General features: G+C 35.5%; 1 protein-coding gene across 1 annotated transcript; it reads left to right on the top strand.

Moving 5' to 3' along the window:
• Window positions 1-294: 294 nt before the first annotated feature.
• Window positions 295-22776, top strand: LOC149800844 (large ribosomal subunit protein uL22-like). The gene is made up of 7 exons (XM_089954856.1): window positions 295-338; window positions 2595-2645; window positions 5229-5269; window positions 12320-12454; window positions 15464-15562; window positions 18558-18654; window positions 22589-22776. The coding sequence occupies exons 2-7, from the start codon at window positions 2606-2608 to the stop codon at window positions 22735-22737; spliced, it is 561 nt and encodes a 186-aa protein (XP_089810982.1). The 5' UTR covers window positions 295-338; window positions 2595-2605; the 3' UTR covers window positions 22738-22776.
• The last annotated feature ends 822 nt before the right edge of the window (window positions 22777-23598 follow it).

The raw sequence follows: 23598 nt of genomic DNA, 5'->3' as shown, positions 1-23598 counted from the left end.
AATTTTTCCCATTTTAGGGTCTCTTTTTTTGCTATTTCATTTTTGACAGCAACAAAAAGTAGACAAAAATGGGCTATTCAAGAACAACGCTTGTGAACAAATTAGACAACTGTGGATAATCAATTAAGAAACTTTATTGTTACAGTTCTTTAATTTATTGCTATTTAATTTCATTCTTTCAATATGAAGTTCTCTTTGAATACTTTTAACTGATTCGTTAAGTAATTATGCTTTATTACTAGTACAATTATATTGTAGACTGGTATAATATAGCCATAACCACGATTCTAACACCAGTCTCGGAAGCCAGGCCACTTCCTTTTCCGGTTGATTTCAAGGTACATGCAACAGAATTTCAGATAATGATAGCAATCACACATCAATCCCGCAAAAAGCATAAAAAAAATTGCACATCTTTGGACTCATTCAATTTATCTGTCTTATCAGCAAGTACTGAGTACTTAAAATGGTTTAAATTTCACTTTTTAATAATAAAGATTCAGACATATCACAGGGACTATCGACTTGGTGTAACTCCTGTTTGCATTGATGATGGGCATTTTCAATTGACTGTGTTAGTACTGTACTAAAGTTTCACGGCGTATTGGTCAAATCTAAAAATAATACTTAAAATTGTACATTATACGTGAACCATCCCTTTCGGTATTGAAACTTGCGGGCACTTTTTTCTGTCTGTAGCAAGGCAAACTCGAGACACCACCATCCTCTAATACCAATTATTATAACTGATTCTCGCGATTCAAAATTTGACCCCCTCTGTGACTTCGCGGCAATTGTCTTGTGCTAGTTGCGCATTTAGTAAATTGAAGTCTTTATCGTTTCCATATTAATTTTAGTACTACAATTTTGTGGACGGGTACTAAAACGTTCCTAATGTTTATCAACGTAGCAGCCGGGTTAGTCCCACAATGAACTGATATTTATGTTTTGGGGATCGAGGTCTTGCTGCCTATATAACGGCACTGTGTAGCGTGTTCTGATTTAGACTAACATCTTAACGAGAAGTCAGATTTTCAGAAATATCGTGCTTGGCAGCCCATATCGACGATTTTCTACAAAATAAGTCATGTTTTAATCAGACTTTACTTTCTCTGACGTCTTTTTACTAGTAAATTCGAATTATCGAACAAACAAATGAACCTGTTTCAAGTTCTGTTGGCCTACATTTTAGTTATCTGGAAAATGAATGCGATGAAGCCAGGAATGTGGAAATCAGATCAAGTTAAAGTATGCACAGCTGTAGCCATATAATGTAAGACATAGCACGTTTTTGTTTTAGTGCTATGTCTTACAATCCATATAACGGCCTTGTATAGCGTGTTCTGATGTTGTTGATATCGGAATGAGTAATCAAAGTTTCAGGAACATCTTGCACACTTGGTAGCCTATATCTACACTCTTCCACTAAGTTATGTGTAATTAATATACTTATGTGCTGTCTTTATCCTGGCAGAATGAAAATATGATACTAGCAAATGGATGCATTTTCATGTTTGTTGACATACATTTGAATTTGTTGCAGTGCGGCGGTAGTCTAGGTATGCCGAAGCAAGTACAAGTAGGTACATGTTGGGAATATGTTTCTTGAACGAAACGAACCATTGCTTACAGTTCAAATAGGCATATTTTTTTTTCTCATTTTGTTAAAGAATAATATTTCAACTTAACCCAATTTTGGCATTCCCGGCTTTCATCGCTTTCCAACCAACTGAAATGTAGGCCAACGAGACTTGAAAACAGGTCCATTTCTTTTGTGAGAATTTGAATTTATTAGAGAAAAGACATCAGACTTCTGACTAAAATATTATGACTTAGAAAAGCGTCTTATTTTAGTTGTCAATTGTGTGAAATATTCCTGAAAAGTTTGTAACAATGTTAGTCGACATCAAAACAAGCTACACAGTGCCGTTAGTTACGCTGTAACAGAAGTATCTAAAGTTAGGATAGTAGAAATGACATGGGGTGAAACAATACTTGTGCCACGTATCGATATGATTCGCATTACGCAGCCAGCGATACTATACATATCCATACATGTATAAACTTGATGCTCTTTCCATTCTTGGAAGGTAGGTGGTGCCCTATCATGTATGTTGACATTCTGGTCATGTTTCTACTATGCAGTTTACAGATAGATCTATAGTTGTCATATATGCAATTCCCATTTATGAGAATAAAACAACAATACTTTCAAACATTACCTGTTGGTTGCAGTGAGATTTATTCGTTTTAAGTCCTCTAACTTCCTTTGTTTTGTACAACATGAATGATTTGAAAACATCTTGTTACCAGTTTCCTATCTCAGTTACATGTGGAAGACATGATGATGTTATCTTCAAGTAAGAAGAAATAATGCAGTTTCCTCATGCAAAGAAAACCATCAAATTCTATCACATTTTACTTGTTGACAAAATGGGACAACTAGTTGCCAAAGAAGCAACATGTCTCTTGGTCAGAACACTACAGCAACAGTCTAGATTTAATGATATTAAAATAAATTCCTGAATTGTTTGCAATGTTTCAGTCTTTCTAGTTAGTACAGAATTAGTATTTAGCCCCTTCTTTTTTTTCAGAACCAGTCATCATGGTTCGATACGCAAAAGAACCCGAGAACTCCACAAAGTGTAAGTACATAAGAAACATTTATAAATCATAAAAATAGAAATAATATAGAACAAAAATAGTTTGAGATAAACGATGATGATTCTGTTCAGTGGAGTATCCATGACTGTGTAGGCTACTCTTGCCAAAACTACCATACAGATCATCCATTTCTTTAAATACATTACCCAGTTGTAATAACAGGTCGTCCATTTCTTTAAATACACTACCCAGTCAGAATACTTTTGGAGAATTACTATTGTGTTGTAAATCCAGCCCTTTCAGGTTAAAAACTTTTAGCTAAAAGCTACAAGTTATCTGCCTACCTAGGTGGTGGTTGGGCAGAGTGATCTTCCCATGGTACAGAGTGATCTTCCCATGAGTATACATACCAGTTGCTACTTATGCTTGTCAAGAGGGACCATGCAAAAATCCTCTACCAAGTTTTTGGAAGTCCTACACTGACAAATTGGGGGAGTCTTCACTTTAAAGGGAAGCATACTCTTTATATATTCCCAACTTTCCTTTCTTCCTATGATGACAAAGTTCTGCATTTTTGCATTGCACCAGTTGATTATGTGACTTCATTTGGGGCTCTTATCAGTAAGACTTGAAACATGCAAAATTAAGTTGCAGAAAGCCCACTATGCTATGTTGAAGGTGCAATGCTAGTGATATATTTGGTTTAAGTTATTTTCTAGGACTTCTCATCATATCATTAGTATTAATGGTGTACTTGATTTAAGTTGTTTTCTGGGACTTCTCATCATTAGTATTAATGGTGTACTTGATTCAAGTTATTTTCTAGGACTTCTCATCATTAGTATTAATGGTGTACTTGATTTAAGTTGTTTTCTGGGACTTTTCATCATTAGTATTAATGGTGTACTTGATTCAAGTTATTTTCTAGGACTTCTCATCATTAGTATTAATGGTGTACTTGATTTAAGTTGTTTTCTGGGACTTCTCATCATTAGTATTAATGGTGTACTTGATTCAAGTTATTTTCTGGGACTTCTCATCATTAGTATTAATGGTGTACTTGATTTAAGTTGTTTTCTGGGACTTCTCATCATTAGTATTAATGGTGTACTTGATTCAAGTTATTTTCTAGGACTTCTCATCATTAGTATTAATGGTGTACTTGATTTAAGTTGTTTTCGGGTACTTTTTATGGTCTATATCAGTGATGTACTTTAAGTCATTTGAGAGAAGTTTTTTGTTATCAGTATTAGTGATGTTGCTGGTTTAAATCGCTTAAGGGGAGTTCTTGTTATTATTAGTGATGTGCTTAATTTAAATCATTTGAAGCAACTTTTTATCATTACTATTAATGATGTATTTAGTTGTGGGCGAGCAACCTTTTTGGGCCAAAACAGAAAAATGCTTAATGTTGTGGTCTTCGTGAGCAAGAACAGTTCCTTTTTTTACTGGTTTTGCATATTAATTAAAATGCATATTTTGATAGGACTGTCTACATGGCTGTGGGTTGCATAATGTTAAGGACTGGGCTGCATGCGGGTTGCATGTTGAACATGCCTTCTTCAGGTCATTCCAATGGTATTTTATCAGCAGTATTAATGGTGTCCGTCGTTGAAGTTATATCCGACCTGTGCATACTCCATATTTGTATTTTGTACAGAATAAATAGCAAATACAGAAATACGACTTTCAAGTGCCAAATGTTTTTTGTGCAACACAAAAATACCGAAATTTGTACAAATGCCCTGCAACAGCACATGTATAGTTTCTTCATTTTCCATCTATAGTGTAAACCGCATCATGGTTGAGCCAACTTCAGAAAATGAATTTGAAATGACATCTACAAGGAATAGAATGGCTGAGGAAGAATTGTCTATTTATTTGAATTTGCTGGAGTTTTTTTCCCTACTTTTCACTGAAAGAGTGGCTTTTTGGTTACACTGAAACACTTATCCGTGTCCCTGAATTAATGGAATTATCACTGTCACTGAATTAATGGAATTATCACTGTCCCTGAATTAATGGAATTATCACTGTCACTGAATTAATGGAATTATCACTGTCACTGAATTAATGGAATTATCACTGTCACTGAATTAATGGAATTATCACTGTCACTAGGTTATCTGTTTAAGCTCCTGATTCATGTAGTAGATGACCAATACAAAATGTGTGAAATGTCATTCATCTGATAAATAGATTAAGTTGTGATGCAGTGAAAACTTGAGGTGTGAAAAAATGTATGTAAAGTAAAATGTATGGTTTATTTTAAATTGTTCAAAAATCATGATGGATTGTGCAGTTGTCTGACCTTTCCACACTTTCTCTTCAGTTTAATTAATTATCGCACTGTTAATGTATATAATTTTACATAAGTTGGGTTTGTGAGACTGATCTGGGGTTGTATAATATGCTGGCAGATCAGGGTCTATTTTATTTGTTCTACTGATAACAAAATGTGTATACCCAGATTATATGTTGTATTATGCAGTGTCAGGTCTGGGTCTTGGCAGTTGGATTTGATTTGTACATGGGGTTATATAATGCCTTCACTAAATTCAGAGTAATATTTACGGCAATAGAAACAAAATAAAGAAACTATTAGTTTCCTTTTTATCTTGCAGCTGCCAAGGCAAGGGGATCCTACTTACGAGTCCACTTTAAGGTGAGTAATAGTCACAAGTATAGTCTTTCAAAAAGACAAATTGATGTACTGTGATTTCAAGCCTTTGTTAACGTGTTAATGGGAAGCAAGGCATCACATTTGTGTTTCTGGTGGTAATTTCATCAGGGTTTTGTTTTTCAGCAGTGCTTTGAGCATGGGATTAACATGTAGGTTCATTCCATCTTTATTTTTGTTTCTTTTGCCAAAAAGACCCCCATTATTGTTAGCCCTTAAAACATGAATTTATGCTTCCTCCAGAAATGGCATCCCTCCTTGTGTTGGTTGCATGTTTTGTTGAGCTCACTTGAGTGGGAAGTGAGACTTAGCATACACTTATCCACTAGAGTATCATCATTGTTGTCAGCAAGCATGTTTCCACTTGGGTCATCATTGTCATTGCATGAAGTTGCTTAAAGGTTTTCATTTGCATATTTTACACCATTTGCACATTTTAAAGTAACCATTTCATGGTTTATCTTACTTGGCATCATTGATTAAGATCAAGGTCACAGTACTAAAAAAAGTAGGATTATGGCTTTGTCTAAACATTTTACTTTTGATTTTATTTCCAAAATTGCCCACTGTATTCTAATCTTGGTGTGAATCGTTAAGGATGCTGAGACAGTTCATTTTGTCACTAGATGACTACTATTACCTTGGTGTCCAGGTCACTATCATAAAAAAGTGTGCATTTAGGTTTTTGTTTAATTTGTTCATTGCTGACATTTCCTCAGTGGATTATGGGATATTTGAGATGAATCATGAAATTTAAAATGATTCACTAGATCGCTCTGGTGACCTAGTGGTTAGAGCGTCCGTCTCTAATGTGGGAGATCATGGGTTCGAACCCTGGCCAAGTCATACCAAAGACTTATAAAAATGTTACTCACAGCTGTCTTGCTAGTTGCTCAGCATAAAGAGGTTAGTGTTAGGACTGGTCGGCTTGTTGTCAGGATAATGTGACTGGGTGGGACATAATGCATCATGTCTGCGGCATGATGCCCCAGTGTTAGATATCACTGTTTATAAACTGCTACACTGCACACATCATAGCAATATGACAGAAAAATTGATAAAGCTGTGATAAAAATCTAACACACGATTCATTCATTGACGAGCCTGCTTGTCAATGTCATGATCATACATGGTTCAAGGGTTTTGTAGTTCTCAGAGTTTATGGCAGCCTTAGTTTTTCCCACTATTTTGTCAAACTCTCAATTCTTCCACTCCCAAAATGGCCCAACAATACCTCCTTTTTTCAATTTTATATTTAGAATTGGTTATATGCTGCATGAGCGACCATAGCAAAGTAAATTCAGGTGTGGTGTATGCATTGTGAAGCCGGGTATTTAAGGTTTGTGTGTCCATTTTTGTCATTTCTAATGGTATTTGCATACATGCTTTTGGCATAATCATTACACCTTTTTTTCACTAAATTACGCCTTAGGCATATGTGTTCGGATTACACATTTTCGGTATATCCCCCTCCCCCAAAAATTAATTTGTTTCCTCATCCAAGCGCTTTTGGACACATCTACTTCATTCACATGCAAGCACTTTTTGATGCTTCTACACCATTCTCATGGAATCGCCTTTCGACGCCTGCTGTAAACATCAGCCATTTTGAGCAGATTTTCGTTGCGCCACTGTTGGGGGAAAACCCCATATAAGATACTGCATTCTTTGCTGCGAATGACCATTATGTCAGATCACGTGTTGCTGTTTAATGCTCTGGTCAAAATCTGCTATTTAAAGTAACTGGGTCCGTTTCTCCAAAATGGAGCTCGTGGATTTTGTTCCGTACTTGCTCGAGTTTTCACGATTAGAATCACAAGTATGAACACTTCAGTAACTTAGGTAAAGGCTCTGATATTGATGTAGGCAGCAATTAGTTTTTATAAATTATCAAATTCAGATGACTTAGTGACGTAGACGCAGACAGAGAACTTGTAAATTTTGAGTATGAGAAATAGCAGCTACGGTTGGCCATGTGGCTTCACTGACTTGACGGTGAAAAAATTCTCAAGATTTTAAGCACATAACAAATTCTTTTATGAAAAATAATTACATAGCTGTAACGATCGGATTTTGCTCTTTAATTTTTCCATACATAATAGATGTGTACCAAAAACGTAAAATGGTTAAAATTACTGTTAAATGTAATATACACTGCACTGCTTAACAGTTAACAGGCAGGCCTATGTGTATGGAGTCGAATAGGTAACATGTGTTCTGTTTATAGTGCACTGCACTGGGTAACTTTGCTACATGTGTATCGAAGAGCTAACAAGCCATACACTCTTTGTAGAGTCTGTGTAAGAGACTTTGACAATGAAAAGGGCAAAGTTAGAGTGCTCTTCTTTCAATACCAGAATTAGCAGTAGATTCCACTGGAGAGAACCCTTTTTTTTTTGTGCTTGATAATCCTTTGAATAAACATAACTGTGAGAGATTGTTAACAAAAATAAATCTGAATTCAGATCCAGGCTCAGTAACCCAGTACTTAGTGCTCTACTAGGGTGCAAAGCATTCATAGTATCAACAGGTACAAAGTGTTTTGAAATGCAATAGGAGAGTCTGTCATAGCTGCCAAGTGTCCCGTTTTTTCCGTATTTTGGACCTGAATACGGGTGTACGTTTTTTTGGGCAAAAAATACGTTTTTTAAAAAATATTTTCAGTTTAGAACGGTCACTTGGTTCCATTCTGATAGAAATGTATCGCATGTATATAGGATTACAGTTCTACAATATGATTGGTTTATTTGAAATCGAGGCTACAATGTCTGTCTTTATCCACCATATTGGATTTCACAAACAGTTACCGCTGTCACTGTATCTCATTTTCGTAATATTCAACTTCTAATCTTGTTGAATAGGAAAGCAGAATCAGAATTTTCTCCAGGAAAGACGCAAAAAAAAAAAATGAACTAGAAGGACAATTGTGTCGTCTTGTTTAGATTTGTGAAACCATCAAGTAAAGGAGAAAACTGTTTTGCAAGTTGTGTAACGTGATTTCGCTATTCGGCGCCTATGAAATAAAGAGCACGAAAAAGCAAATAAACATCAGCTTGCTGCTTCATCATACACAACTCAGCCTGAACTTACGACGTATATAAATACCAGAGAGAACCTTGATGTAATTTGATCAAAATTCGGGTTATTAAATTTCTTTTGGAAAGTAGCCTTCTTCTTTCAGTTACTAGTGTTGCTAGCGTTTTATTTTGAACACGTTTTCCAGACATTAAAATCGCAAAGGATTACTCATATGCTAGAACAAAAACAGTTCAATAAGAAAATCACACAGAATTGAGATCATCAATGAAAGTTGATACATTCAAATTGATAATGATTGGAAAAAAATAAGGTGTGGAAAAGGCTACTATAAAATGTCTGTGTCTGAGTGTGTTGCACTCTTGCACTTTCTGAATGGGCACCCGAATGGAATATGGTACAACACATGCACATTTGACATTAAATAATTATGTAAATCACTGTCCTACTTTACTGATGGTTGAACATGTTGTAAATAGTTACATATGCATTAAAATTTTAAAAATCAGTATTTTTGTCACAAGAAGTCAGCATTTTTTTATTCGGGGGTTGGCAGCTATGGTCTATTGTTTTTTAAAGCTCAAAGTGTTATATACAAAAACTTGAAGAAGTAATTGATGTTAAAAGTCCAGAGGGATAAATAAATCATTTTGTACATGTGGTCATTGAATTTTTTTCGTGTTACTTGTGGATTACTCTTTTCTGCGCGGATTACTCTTTTTGTCCACTTGATTACACTTTTTCCTCGCCAGGGGTTGGCATGTATTTGTGCCCCAAGATTCCCAAATGCTCCAAAGGACCAACTGTAGGCTTTGATCATCTAGTCTCATAAAGTATTTTGGGTTGCAGAGAACTGATCACACTCATTAATTCTGGATGGAATCTTCTAAGTGTTTCAGTCTTCGTTAAATCCCCTTTGTGAACCATTGGGTTAAACTTGTTTCGAGAATTTTGCATGTAAAACTTTCCTTCTAATGTCCATAGTTCCTGCAGGGAGTGAGCTTCATTATTTGTTTGTACAGGGGTTGTTTATAGTTCAGCATTAATTATGAGTCTTGTTTGTTTCCTTTGTTAACCTCAGGTTCTGGCAAAGAACCAGCTTCCTTCAGAATCCCGTCTTCCTATTGAAATCCACAGTCTCTGTTGTTTATGTTCAGGTGATGATCATTTATGGTTCTAATTGGCCACTTCTAATGGGAGAGGAATGGGTTTTAGCTTCTTTTCCTGCCGATGAAGGCTCAGCATAACCATTTCCAGGTAGATTTTCTTTGTTATCAAGAGAGATTATCATTCTCTTAGGGGAAGTTTGAGCTAATACTACTTGATGGGCCTATCTACTTCTTTATCGAAGGATGTTACAAGAGCTGTGTTTTGGCAGGTATGTGCTACTTTCAGCAGCCTTTGGACTTTAATGCAACAGAGTGAAGGCATATTTACCAGATGCCAACATGCAGTAGTGGACACGGTTAACATATCAGATTTTTATACCAGTTTTCAAGCCCATTGGCCTCCATCAGCCCTGGCAGCTTCAGCAGCACACAGACATTTCTCCATTTTAAAGTGGAATTCTGCTTTTCTCCTGACTTGAATCAGATTTTTCTTGATATAGTCCGTGTTTTTTTTATCATCTCCCATCTGTTTTTTTAGAAACTGTCAGTCCAGTCCCATTCTGCAACGACCCTTGTAAATTATTCATTCTATATATTAGCACACAACTCTTGTAAAGAGTATTCTGAAGTGTCAAAAGCTTAAATTCATCCGATGAATCTTTGTGTAATCAGACATGAATTTCTGTTTTAAAGCAGAATTCCACTTTTCTCCCGACTTAAATCAGATTTTTCTTGATAAAGTCCATTTTTTATATTATCTCCAATTCAGTTTTAAAAAACGGTCTGTCTGCTCCCATTCTGCAATGAAGCATGTAAAATATTCTTTCCATATATTAGCACATGACTTTCGTAAAGAGTATTCTGATTGTTCAGAGGTTTAAATTCACCCAATTAATCTTCACATAATGGAGACTGATGGCAATGGAAAGAAGAAGCATCCTTGCAAAACATGGTGTCCCGAGTTGTTGAGAGAAACCATGACATAAAAAGATTCGATAAAAGTTTAAAATCATGGAAATGGGAATGGCTGGAGCAAAATGTTGATGGAAATTTAGTTGGTCAGTTTATAAGAAAACTGAATGCTAGAGAACTCGCATTTTGTGACCTCTGCAATAAAGATCTAAATTACGGTAATTGTGATTGGAAGAGTTTGGAACAGCACATAAAAAAGAAGCTGCATACAGAAAAATTGAAGGCATCTGGAAAAAGTAATGACTATTAAAAGAAAGGTTTCCAGCATGAGAACAGATATAACCCTCTGTCAGAATATGTGCACTGCATGTCGCCAATACAAGCACCAGCTTGAAAGGAAAAGGATCTCATTGAGAAGGAAAAGAAATGATTGCACTTTGAGCCAAAAAAGCCATTGGTGACAAAAAGGAAGGCTAAAGAAATCTTTGCCACAGCTGAGAAAAGAGCTCGACTGGCATATCAACAATTTTAATGTGTTTGTGTGATTAGGTTTTTATCGTAGCTTTAACAATTTTTCAGTCACATTGCTACAATGTCTGCAGTGTGGCAGTTTCTAGTGATGTCTAGCACTGGGGCATCATGCCACAGACATGTAGTATGATGTCTCACCCAGTCACATTATCCTGACACCAAGCCAACCAGTCCTTACACTAACCTCTTAATGCTGAGCGCCTAGCAAGGCAGCTGTTAGTACCATTTTTGTAAGTCTTTGCTACGACTCGGCCGGGGTTCGAACCCAAAACTTCCTGCAACCGAGGCAGATGCTCTAACCACTATGCCACCTGAGCAGTCTCAACAGTTTGTGTCCATTGGATAAAAAGACTAGTGAATGTTTGGGATTATTTGTATATAGTTGATGTACGTGGTTGTTTATTTTACAGATTTGTTATGAAAAGAGAAGTATAATATATATTTGCTGCAGAATTTGACAAATTATTGTGACTTAATAACTTCAGCATCAGTAAATATTGTGTAATTATTGAAGTCAAGTTGAACATTTTTGGTAAGTTTATTAGTTTTTCAAATGATTATTTTGGTTTCTTTTATGATTTTAAGTTGCACCAGAAGCAGTTTTTTATGAGTGTAAAATGCGTTTTTGGCCGCAAATGCCCTCGGATTGGGGGCACTGCCCCTCGAGACCATGTTGGGGGAGGCCCACCAAACCACTCTTAAAATTGTTTCAGCTTTTCTTTTATATGGAAAACCAAAATCATGTCTGAGCACAGTAGTGACAAATAATGCCTTGCAAATATTTTCTTTTAATTTTAGGCAGTAAAAGTAATCTTAATGATATAATACTTGTCACTGTTGCCAGATTGCCTCAATACATCGCACTATATCGCATGAGTAGTGTGGTTCCAAAAACAGGAGATGACTACTGTGCATGGGCCAGTGCCTGGGGGACAGACTGGATCTTAGTTCATTAGTTTTAGATTTTCTGGAACTTTCCATCTAATGGGAGGATGGAATTTTCTGATGTGAATGAGGGTAAATTATACTCTGGGACAGGGACAGGTTAAGTATTACATAATTAATAGTAGCTTTATCCCCCCTCTAAAGAAAGGTACATTTTAAGTTTAGTTTTTTGAGTTATGTTAATGTTTGAATCATCAAATAAGATGGTTGTGTGCATCTCTGAATAGTACAATAATAGTAACACGGTTTACATTTCACATTTTACTGGCTTTAGCTCATGACCAGATTCTTTTTTTAGCACCCTTTATTCATACTGTATGTAATATCTAGAATCATGATACTTCATGAGGGAATGCAGCTTGAACACTGCACCTTCATCCCAAAAGTATGCCACATTAACTCGTATTTCATGCTTCACTGACTTGGATTAAAATTTGTATTTGACTCTCCATGCTAGAATCATAGTCAAATTAAAGAGTGATTTTTGGTTTTTGTTTTTCAGAACACAAGAGAAACAGCCCAGGCCATCAAGCACATGCACTTGAAACGAGCAGTTCGTTACCTAAAGAATGTGATCGACAAGAAGGAGATTATCCCATTCAGGCGGTTTAATGGATGTATTGGGCGCAAGGCTCAGGTATCCAAAACTTTTTGCTATCAACGGTAATAAAAAGCTGAGAAATTTTATTATACAAAAAAAATGTGAACGTTTTCCCATAAAGAGTACATTTTTTATAGGGGCCCCGAGTGGTCTAAAGCGCTCTCCGTCACAGATCACTGCCATCTCACCTCTGTCTGTGTGAGTTCGAGTCTTGGATTATGCTGATGTGGGTATGTGAGAAAACTTGCCAGTAGCTTCTCTTGTGTCAGTGGTTCTTTCCGGGATTTTCCCGGGTTCTTCCTCCACCATTAATACCGGCTGCCATGTATAGCCTATCGTGTGCTGAAAAATGGGTGTTAAACCCTACAACAACAACAACATTTTTATAGCAGATTAAAAAAAAGCTTGATTTAAAATAAAATGCACATACCTGTTTGTTCAGTGTTGATACCATGAAGAAATTTTTCAACATTTCTTTTTAATAGCATTGTGAATCTGTTGGTTACTGATCAACCGTTGATTCAAAAACTGATCAACCTTCAGTTCAGATCTGAGATAATGTTTGTATCTTTTCATGAACATTTTCAAATGCTTGTTAACAGTTATGCGGCTTCTTTCCCATATCCATTACAGATTTTGGTACTTAAGGAATACAAGTTTTTGTTTTAATGGTGTCCAACAAGCGATCAGTCAGGACAAAAGGGATAATGAACATCTTAAAAAGTTTTATTGTACAGAAAAATAAATGGAATATTCAGATTCTTGGGGGGAAAAGCAGGAAGGGCAACAGTTGCATTTAGTGGACATTCTAAGTTGATTTAAGTATGTCACATGGCGGGAAGGCTGGTTCCCTCTGCCACAGGTTTTTTTTAATTAAGGATTTCAGTCTATCAGGCTGAGAGATATCAAGAAGCCATTTAGCTCTGTAGGATTTGAAACTGCAATTTGTGACACTGTACTGGAGGTAATTATGGCTAAAGTAAACTTTGAGTTGAACACGACGTTTATTGTCACACTTCTGAACTTTTGACTGCATGTTTTCCAGCTTGACAATAGCAGTACATTATATTTGTTACACCTCACTGGAAACTGTCCCAGCTTAAAAAAAAAAATCGACTGCCTTACTGAGAAGGTCTTGTTAGGGTTGGCAGGTCTGCCATAATTACAGAAAACCATATGAAAAACGTACATTTATTTTTGCTACTTACCTTTATCTACAGTTTAAAATTCTTGTTTGCTGAAGGAAGTTAGCTGTTCAGATAGCATGGATAACACTTGTAGCTAGACTGGGCTGAATGAAGTTAGCTGTTCAGATAGCATGGATAACACTTGTAGTTAGCTAGACAATTTAAGTTTTGGAATCATGTAAATATTTTCTAGCATAGAGGATAGCTTTATTTTTTCATTTTTTGGATGATGGCATGTGGACCCTTTAAGTAGCAACCCCAGTCTGATAATGAAATAACTGCAAACACTTGATTTCTTCATATAGATCTGTTTAACAGCATTCCAAAACAGTTTAATGTTTTAAAATATCTCTATTAGAAAAAAAAGTTATGCAACTTTTAAGTTTCAAAATATTTCCACGTTTCTAGAATTATTGCTTATAGATCAACTCATTCCGCCCCCAAAAATATCAACAAATGAAGAATAATTGACAATAAAATGTACTGTAAGCATATATAAAACCAGCATCAGTGCAGAACCATATCTTTTATATTCCAGCCCGAGCCATGCTTTTATTAAAAGTATGTACGTTTAAATTTTTCATAGTGCTTTCCAATTTCATAGAACTCTCTGATGAATCATTGTCAGCCTAAATTTAGGCAATCGGGATTAAACTTGTTTGTCAGAATAAACTGCTTGTCAACAGTTTGTCTTCCCTACAAGGCCACTGAAAGTACCCTTCCTTTTTGCATGGAGACATGAACTTAATGCATGCTGTTTTATCATCCTTACTTTTTCAACAATACCAGGATACCAGGAGTCCTTATATTTAATTGCCACATACTCATTTTCTCTGAACATGTGGTTTAATCCTTTATAACCTATCTCATGAGAATCGTCTTAAACCTTTCGCTGATTTGTTTTTTCCCTTTTAAGAACAGAACCTTTCCTTTTTTTCTGTCTTTGTGACCATTTCTTTGTGAATTTCAGACATTTTTTTCTCATTTGATATGTGGTCTTGTCGCATTTCCCAACCACCTTTTCTTGCCGAAAATTAATAATGAGTTTAGTTTTTGGAACGTCAGTTGGGGAAAAGTTGACATCGTTATAAGCTGGTAGAAAATTAAAATGTGGCGGACAGCGTCAACACGGGGAGATTCAAGTGTTTTACACATTCGATGCTCGTTGTGGTTTTTTTTATAAACATTTCTGATATATAAATTTGGTGGCAAAATAAAGCTTGGAATATGTCAATTTTGGTCAAATCTGCATAAAGTTTGAGGGATTATTGCAACAACCACTGACCGAATTGTTTACATCTCGGATTGGATTGAAAATTTGATGAATATTCATGAAAGTTTTAATAACCCACATTTTGTAACAAAGAAAAGAGGCGTCGTGCAACTCCGGCATGGTCAATGCTTATTTCCAGTGATGTGAAATCTGTTACTTTTGATGATTATAAAGTAATAATTCCATTAATACAGTGTCAAATATAAAAGAAAACTTGCCCATTATAGATAATTTTATTAGTTTTCACAATGTGTAAAATACGTTGCAATCAGGTGACATGTATTGATGCTGCAATGAAATATCTACACTTGGTCACCAGTTTTGTCAGATCTCTAGGTAAACTGGCATTTTGTCCATGTTAGACTGGGGTTGCTACTTTAAGGTATGCCATGTATTGAGAATGTTACAAATAGAGCCACAAGCTAGCAAATCTTGTCTTGGCTTTGAATAGTTACAAATTATGAATTGATGCATATCATAGGAACTTATTTTGACTTCACTTGCCTACAAAAATGTGTGTAGTAATTTTTCCCCCAAACCATTCACATCAGCAAGTTGAGCAATCCAAGTTTTATTTCATTGCAGGCAAAGCATTTTGGCACCACCCAAGGCAGATGGCCAAAGAAGAGTGCCCAGTTCCTGCTACAGCTTCTGAAGAATGCAGAGAGCAATGCAGAGTTCAAGGTAATCCAACTTGTGGCGGCATCAAAAGGTTACAGAAGTTGACAGTTTTTTACTTTGTCCACATTTCATGCCATTGACACATCAGTTCAGTTTGTATTTTACCACTTGAAGATACTATATTCTATATATTGCACATAAGCACACATCTCTTTGGGTCAGAATTCTTGAAAAAAATTCACTTTGGCATATATAACAATCCAGCATTTGTCTCGACTGTCATGATTTTCACAGTGCCTGTTCTTTTGTTAGTATGCAACTTTATGAGTGAAATCAATCTCAGAAAAGGATCTTAAGTGTGTTATAATGTTCTTGATTCGTTTTGGGACAGGGAATGAACCACCAAAGTGAGCTGCCAGCATCGAAAAAGGCAGCTAACCCTTCCAGTATATACTACATGCAATTGTTGGTTGACTTAGTTTACCTGGCTGCATGGACAAGGTAGCTTATGGTATGGCCATCTGTCATCAGTTGATTTTGACCACTCTGGAGTCGTATCTTTGAACTGCTCTCAATCAAGTGTGGAATATTGGTTATTGGTTTATATCATCAAAATATTGGATTGTTCGATAAACTTTTTGCCAATTTGGAGGCTATAATTTCTGATCAGACATGGAATATCATTCGGCCCCAATCCCACCTGTAGGCATGATGAGGCTGTACCCTATTTCCGAGCTCTGCAGCATCAAAGTCATTTGAGATACACCAAAGTGGGTGGTATTACAAAAAAGCAGACAGGTAGAGCTATACAGTGATAACAAATAATCTGGAAGTTCTAGTTGCACTACAGAATACAGAGCGGAAAACCTAATTGTTTGGACCCATGTTTTTTTTCCACCCAAAATCCGCTCGTGGTCGAAATAAGAATTTGTGTCCGGATTTTAGACCTTTTGGCCTCAGATCTAAGGCAGACTGGTCTGAACTGCGCCCAGACAGGTAAACCTTTGCAAAAACTAGGTTAAGGTGGGCATTGGAATAAAGAGTGGTCTCCATACGAAAATGATGGATCCATTAAGCAACGCTTACCCTTCTGCTCATGCACAAGCAAAATAACCAATGGAAAACTATGTTTCTAATACAACTAGGCATTAGTCTCATGGAAAATCTGTTGAAAGCCAATGTATTCAGAAATAGCACCAAAAATGTCTTTCCTACTCGCATTTTAGCTGAAAACGACAAAAACCTACGTGGCCGAATGAGTAAATTAACTTAAGTAATGAGGGAGATCCATGATTTAAAGTGAGGAAATTAACCCAGGACTGGGTCTAGCTAGTTCTCCCCATTTGAAAACATTTTCAAATTTTAAAATATTTCATTCAGAAGATGGAATACAAGTTATATAAATTAAAAAAATAATACACTGTGGGCATTAAATTAAATAATCTATGATTTAGAGCTTAAAGAATATATATATAGATATAAAATCTAAATATAAAAAAATACAAGTAAATTAAACCCAAGTATATCAATTTTTATATGTAATGCGGGAATGAATTTGCTTTGTTGTGGTTCAAAACATGTTGCCATCTTGAGCATCTTGTTGCTAATAAGCATGGGCATTCACTGGCAGACCCTGTAAGCATGGGCATTCACTGGAAGATCTTTTATGATATCTAGTAGCTTTTGAATGAAAAATGGTGCTGATCTTGCCTCCAGTATGGCTACCACAATGACCATCTGGAAGATCTTGTCACTCCATGATAGCTGGTCATATTAACATTGTACTTTGTGGGTATGTGAGAAAGCTTGCCAGTAGCTTCTCGTGGGTCGGTGGTTCTTTCCGGGGTTTTCCCAGGTTCTTCCTCCACCATTAATACTGGCCGCCATGTATAGCCTATCGTGTGCTGAAAAATGGCGTTAAGCCCCAAAACAACAACAACAACAACAATAACATTGTACTTTAACCTGATGTCTCGTTTGAACTAATGTAAATGATGTACATTTAGCATTCAACATGGCCACCTTGAAAATGTTATTGTTACTCTTCCAAAATAGGATGTCATGTCATCAGAATTCAAATAAGGACTTGGTCCTAAATATTAATGGTTCTGATCTGATGTCCTGTTTGAAAATCGGGTTAGTGTTACTTTTAAATGGAAAGACGTTTCGACATGGGGTTTTCAGTACACGAGTTTTGTTGGTCCTAAATAAAAATGATGCAAATTGATCCTCAGCATGGCCACCATCCACCACTTTTAAGTCGACTCAATTATATGTTGACCCCAAACCCCTTTATAAGGCTCCATAAAGCTAATTTCTCTTTGACCATGCTATCAGTTGTGTATTTTGCATGTCAGTTCCATCTGATTGGGGTGACTTGGCATCAGTGATTCAGGGTTTCTCTTTGGAAAAATAAACAAGCCAAACTGGATAGAAAGATTGGAATAATAAAAATCCCAGTGTAAAATACTATTATATATTTAATGGAATATGTCACAATTACAACTTATAATTCTAATAAAATCCAATAAAATTTATAATGCTTCACATTTTAAATCCATGAAATCAATTATAGATCATATACCATTATAAAAATAGTACAGAAAAATCAGAATCACGTTATTCCGTAATATGTTAATTCCACGCGTCTTGCAAATAAACAATGAAAGTTAAGTCCATATTTATATGGTTCACAGTATAAATGACTTGTCCCGCCATCTGCACTGGCAGAAAACTGGAAGTATCACCAAAACTTTTATATCTCCTTTTCTTATTTCAAATGGCTTCCCATTATCATTCCCATTCCTCCATTAGCATAAATAGGTTCAAGTGAGAGGAATGGGATTGAAGATATTATTTTGAAGTGAGATGCAAGGAGATTGGACATTTTCTTTCAAATGAGATGGAATGGGGATGGAGGAATGTAGATAGCATCCAATTCTGCATGAAATACCCCTGGATTGTAGCTGTATGTACATGTGGGGAAAGTGCTGGCTTGTATTGTCAATCGATATTTAATAGATTTCACATCATCTTTTACCGTGTCATCGTGTTTCAGGGCCTTGACACTGATCACCTGATGATTGAGCACATAATGGTAAATGCTGCCCCGAAAATGAGGAGGAGGACATACAGAGCTCATGGGCGCATAAACCGTAAGCATAAATTCCTTGGAATTGTTAATGTCTCATTTGCAAAGCATAGGTGTTACTTTACTGATGGCATTGTTTTTATTTTTATTCACATTGTCGTTTCGTATGACCCGTGTTGGGTCAGGTCCATTGGTGTAGTGTTATAGCACTGGTCTTGTATGCAACAGGTCCAGGGTTCAAATCCCAGTTGAACATTAAATCAAGATTAAAACAAAAATGGCACCAAGAGCTACCTCACTTGATGTTCAGCATTAAGAACTTGCTTGGACTGGACAGGAATAGGGCAAGATAAAACTGTGTTGCATGTAGCCTTAACAGGTGTTAATATCATTTCCGCCAATAAAACAAACTCTTGCAGCTTCACAGGCATGTATTTTGGTTGCTGATTTCCACACTTTATCATTTGATGATGCAAACATACCAATTTGTGTTTCAAAACTTAAAAATCTGTATATGAATAACAATAAATAACAGTTTGTTTTAAGAATAGAATAGGTGAAAGCACTTTCTTACTATTTTTGGAAGAATTTAACTGGCATGATTGAATCATTTTCATCATTGATTCACTTTGAAACAGTAAATGAACCTGTCATAGATTAATGATAATTGACATTGCCATTTGACTGGTCTCTCTGTTTTGTAATACATTGGGCACATAAATTATAGGAACTATACAATTCATAGAAAGCAAAGTCACAAGTATTATTGATAGAAGATTTAGAGCATAAAATTCCAAAATAATGTCAGCAAGTTTGCCTTTTAAATCATACCAAACTTGTAAACAAGATTAGGCCTTGAACGCTTGTCATAAATACCTTAACAAAAGTCTACCATGGACAAAGGTCGAGTACAAAATATAAATTAGATATTTGTAACAAAGTTTATCGTCGTTTTCTAATAACATTCATTTTGTGAAAATACAAAAAAAAAATACACCAAATTAAATAATACCAAGCCAGTTTGTAGAGAAATAGGAAAACCATTAATTTGCAATCCTATCTAGGGATTTTTGTAATGAAGCTAGAATGTGGGTGGTCATATTAAGGAAATCCCCGATTCTAAAATACATTAATGCGTATGGTAGGCATGGTGCTATATTTAAGTATTTGTACTTGGTTGTGTGCAAATTCAGTGAACTGCATTGTACTTGTCATAAGTTATATCAAAGATATCAATTTCAGTCAGATTGCCGATTCAGTTATTTTAATGCTTCATTTCATAGCTAAAGTAACAGTTTATCGGCAGCAGGGACATTAAACATAAAGTTTTGATTTTATTAAATGGTTGGTCTTTTGCATAAGGTTTGTGTCCTTGGTCTCTACACCTTGTATTTTTGTTAAAAAAACTAAACTTTCTCATACGACTTCATATGAGCACATTGGAAACTATATTTTTATTTTAACTGGTAGATGTGCACAGATTACTTCAATGGATGTAAATAGGTAATCATTTGCTACTAGAACAGTCTATTAAATTTTCTACTTTTTAAAATCTTTACCAAAATACGAGCCCAAAAAATTCACATCTAGTTCGTAATCAACACCTGGAATATGCAGTTGTAAAGTTGAGGGGACTCGTTAATGATTACTGGGGTTTGAATGGATGATTACTATCATAAGATATTTGTACATGTGCACTCAGATGCATGTTATTGGAGTTGTTTGAACCTAGTCAGAAATATTTTCTTGTGAAGTTTTAGAAATGAATAAAAATTAAAAGTTACTGAGCTGCTGTTTAGTTTTTGCCTATTTTTAATTACAATACTTTAATCTAGGTACTCCTGTTAGTTAATGTTCATTACATTGTCTAGTTTCTTAACTTTCAAGTATGTATACACTTCATATGAATATGATGCATTCATACTTGCAGAGAGAACAGAATTTTTTTCTTGAAGATGAATTATTGTTAGAACAAATGTTAAATGCCAATATGCATAATGAGAAATGGAGAATTTGGGTCAAATAAGAAAACCAAAGCACACAGACAAGCACACATGCATATATATATATATATATATATATATATATATATATATATATATATATATATATATATATATATATCACTTAACCCTGGAATACAGTATAAATTCCAATCCCATTCAGTGCAATCAAGCAACATAATATCAGATGCATCTCTTAACAAACCAGCATCAGTTATTGTTTTGAAACTTATCAGCCCAGTGCCACAAAAAAATCTTGTCACCATTTAATATCACAATACTTTGAATGTTCAGTTCATCTTGGTTGTTTGAAGCATTTTGACTTCAGTTTTACAATCAAGACTTTTTTTGTTTTAGGATTGGAAGACATTAATATCCATTTTTCTGTCTCGTACAAATCTTTCAGTGTCACAGGGAAGACTCCTTGTGCTGTTACTAAAAACTATTAAAGTGCTGTAGGTAGAACTGTTCATTTTGCTGTCACTTAAGAAAGGCAAAGGCAGAAGTAGTTGTTGTTTTTACTCTTGCTAATAACTTAAAGTTTCACAGGTAAAACTCATTGTTTATTTTACCGTCCCTATTTGTTCAAGTGTTTATAGTCACTAAAAATTGCTACAGGTAAACCTCAATGTTTATATTACTGTCACCAAAACTGTTAAAGTACTACACGTTACACATAGCTGCCAACTGTCCCGTTTTTTCCGTATTTGTCCCGTATTTTGGACCTGATTACAGGTGTACATTTTTTTGGGCAAAAAATACGTTTTCTATTTTTAAAGAAATTTTTAAAAAATTTCCCTGCAATTTTCAGTTTAGAATTGGCACTCGGTTCCATTCTGACAGAAATGTATCGCATGTACATAGGAATACAGTTCTACAATATGATTGGTTCATTCGAAATTGAGGCTACAATGCCTGTCTTTATCCGCCATATTGGATTTCGCAAACAGTTACTGCTGTCACTGTATCTCATTTTCGTAATATTTAACTTCTGATCATGTTGAATAGGAAAGCAGAATATTCAGAATTTTCTCCAGGAAAGACAAATAAACAGAACTAGAAGGACAATTGTGCTGTCTTGTTTAGATTTGTGAAACCATCTAGTAAAGGAGAAAACTACGTTTTGCAAGTTGTGTAACATGATTTCACTATTGGGCGCTTATGAAATAAAGAGTACGAAAAAGCTAATAAACATCAGCTTGCTGCTTCATCATACACAACTCAGCCTGAACTTACGACGTATATAAATACCAGAGAGAACCTTGATATAATTTGATTGAAATTCGGTTTGTTAAATTTCTTTTGGAAATTAACCTTCCTCTTTCAGTTACTAGTGTTGCTGGAGATTTATTTCGCACACGTTTTCCAGACAGTAAAATCGCAAAGGATCTCTCGTATGCTAGAACGAAAACAGTTCAATAAGAAAATCACACAGAATTGAGATCATCAGTGAAGGTTGATACATTCAAATTGATAATGATTGGAAAAAGATGAGGTGTGGAAAAGGATACTATAAAAAGTCTGTGTCGGAGTGTATTGCACTCTTGCACCTTCTGAATGGGCATCCGAATGGAGTATGGTACAACATATGCATATTTGACATTAAAAAATTATGTAAAGCACTGTCCTACTTTACTGATGGTTGATTATGTTGTAAATAGTTACATATGCATACAAATTTTAAAAATCAGTATTTGTTCCTGAAAATCAGTATTTTTGTCACAAGAAGTCAGTATTTTTTTATTTGGGGGGTTGGCAGCTATGCGTTACAACTTGGTGTTTATTTTATAGTTGCTAATAAATGTTCAGGTGCCCCAGGTATAACTCAGTTGAATATTGGCATAACTGTTTGTTTAGGGTTGCTGATAATCTGAATTTGTCAGGGTACTGCATTGTATTTAAAATAAGTCTTGAATTGGTAGAGAAAGAGTTGCAGGTAAGCAAGTAATGGGAATTGTGGATTCCATACTATAACTGAAAATATATCTTTTGCAGCGTACATGAGCAGTCCCTGCCATATTGAGGTGATCCTGGCAGAGAAAGAACAGGCTGTGCCCAAGCCAGGTGGTGTTGAAGATGAACCAGTCAAAAAGAAGGTTTCACAGAAGAAATTGAAGAAACAGAAAATGATGATGAGAGATTAAATGGGACAGACTTGAAGAATAAACAATGTGCAGATCTTTCTTGTTGCTTCTTTGTTTTCTTTTGACGACTTATAACTCAGTGCTGTCATGAACAGTCTGCAAGTCTGACAGTTATATTACTTACAGACCTGCTTGCTGTAAGCCGACATATATGTAGGCATACATGCCACCCACCCCCAAGAGGTATAAGCATAATTACTACTATTATAAGTGGTAAGAAAGCATAATTTGGGTATACAAAGTGTAATCTATATATTACATGCCAGAATTACAGCACCTATAAAAAGATACATTTTTACTACTAACCTGGTTCTGTAGCTGGTAAAAATTCTTGTCACAATGGGCAAAATCCGTATGGATTAGAACCAGAAATCAGACACAAAATAGATTGAAAAATTAATTATATTCAGCACTCACTTCAACTAATCTACATGTGTAACTTTTGCTGATTGCGAACTGGTGTCCTGCATTTACCATACTTAGGTGCTCAGTGTGTTGAATTACATTACTCTGATATTCTTCTGTTAAACGTTCGTAAAACGGTGTTGATTTTGTCCCTTTTTCTAATCTGTTTTTAAGTTTTAAAAAGATTCATCTGCTCTAACCTTTTCCATCATATAACATCCACAACTCACATGGTAACGCATTTCACTTAAGATCTGGTGCCATTACCTTTAAATATACATACTGCCTAACAGATTCATTCTGTTGATATGCTAGTTAGTTAATGAACCAAAGTTCACTTTGGAGAGTCCATCATTTTACTTGGAAACGGGTCTTACACAGTTGCTATAAATAGCACATAAGGATAGTGATCTTATGCCATTATGCAGCAGTCATCTTTTTTAGAAGATTCTTAAA

This window comes from Sinohyriopsis cumingii, chromosome 4 (genome assembly GCF_028554795.1).
Source record: "Sinohyriopsis cumingii isolate HCF-2022 chromosome 4, ASM2855479v2, whole genome shotgun sequence".
Classification (NCBI taxonomy): Eukaryota; Metazoa; Mollusca; class Bivalvia; order Unionida; family Unionidae; genus Sinohyriopsis; species Sinohyriopsis cumingii.
Note: the sequence above shows the minus strand (reverse complement) of the source record. Positions and strands in the feature narration are given on the sequence as shown.

Excerpts from the sequence above, each read along its gene's own strand:
- LOC149800844 (XM_089954856.1), top strand. The coding sequence starts at position 2,606 with ATGGTTCGATACGCAAAAGAACCCGAGAACTCCACAAAGT. Across the intron at positions 2,646-5,228 it reads ACCCGAGAACTCCACAAAGT|CTGCCAAGGCAAGGGGATCC; the intron begins GTAAGTACATAA and ends TTTATCTTGCAG. Across the intron at positions 18,655-22,588 it reads AGCTCATGGGCGCATAAACC|CGTACATGAGCAGTCCCTGC; the intron begins GTAAGCATAAAT and ends TATCTTTTGCAG.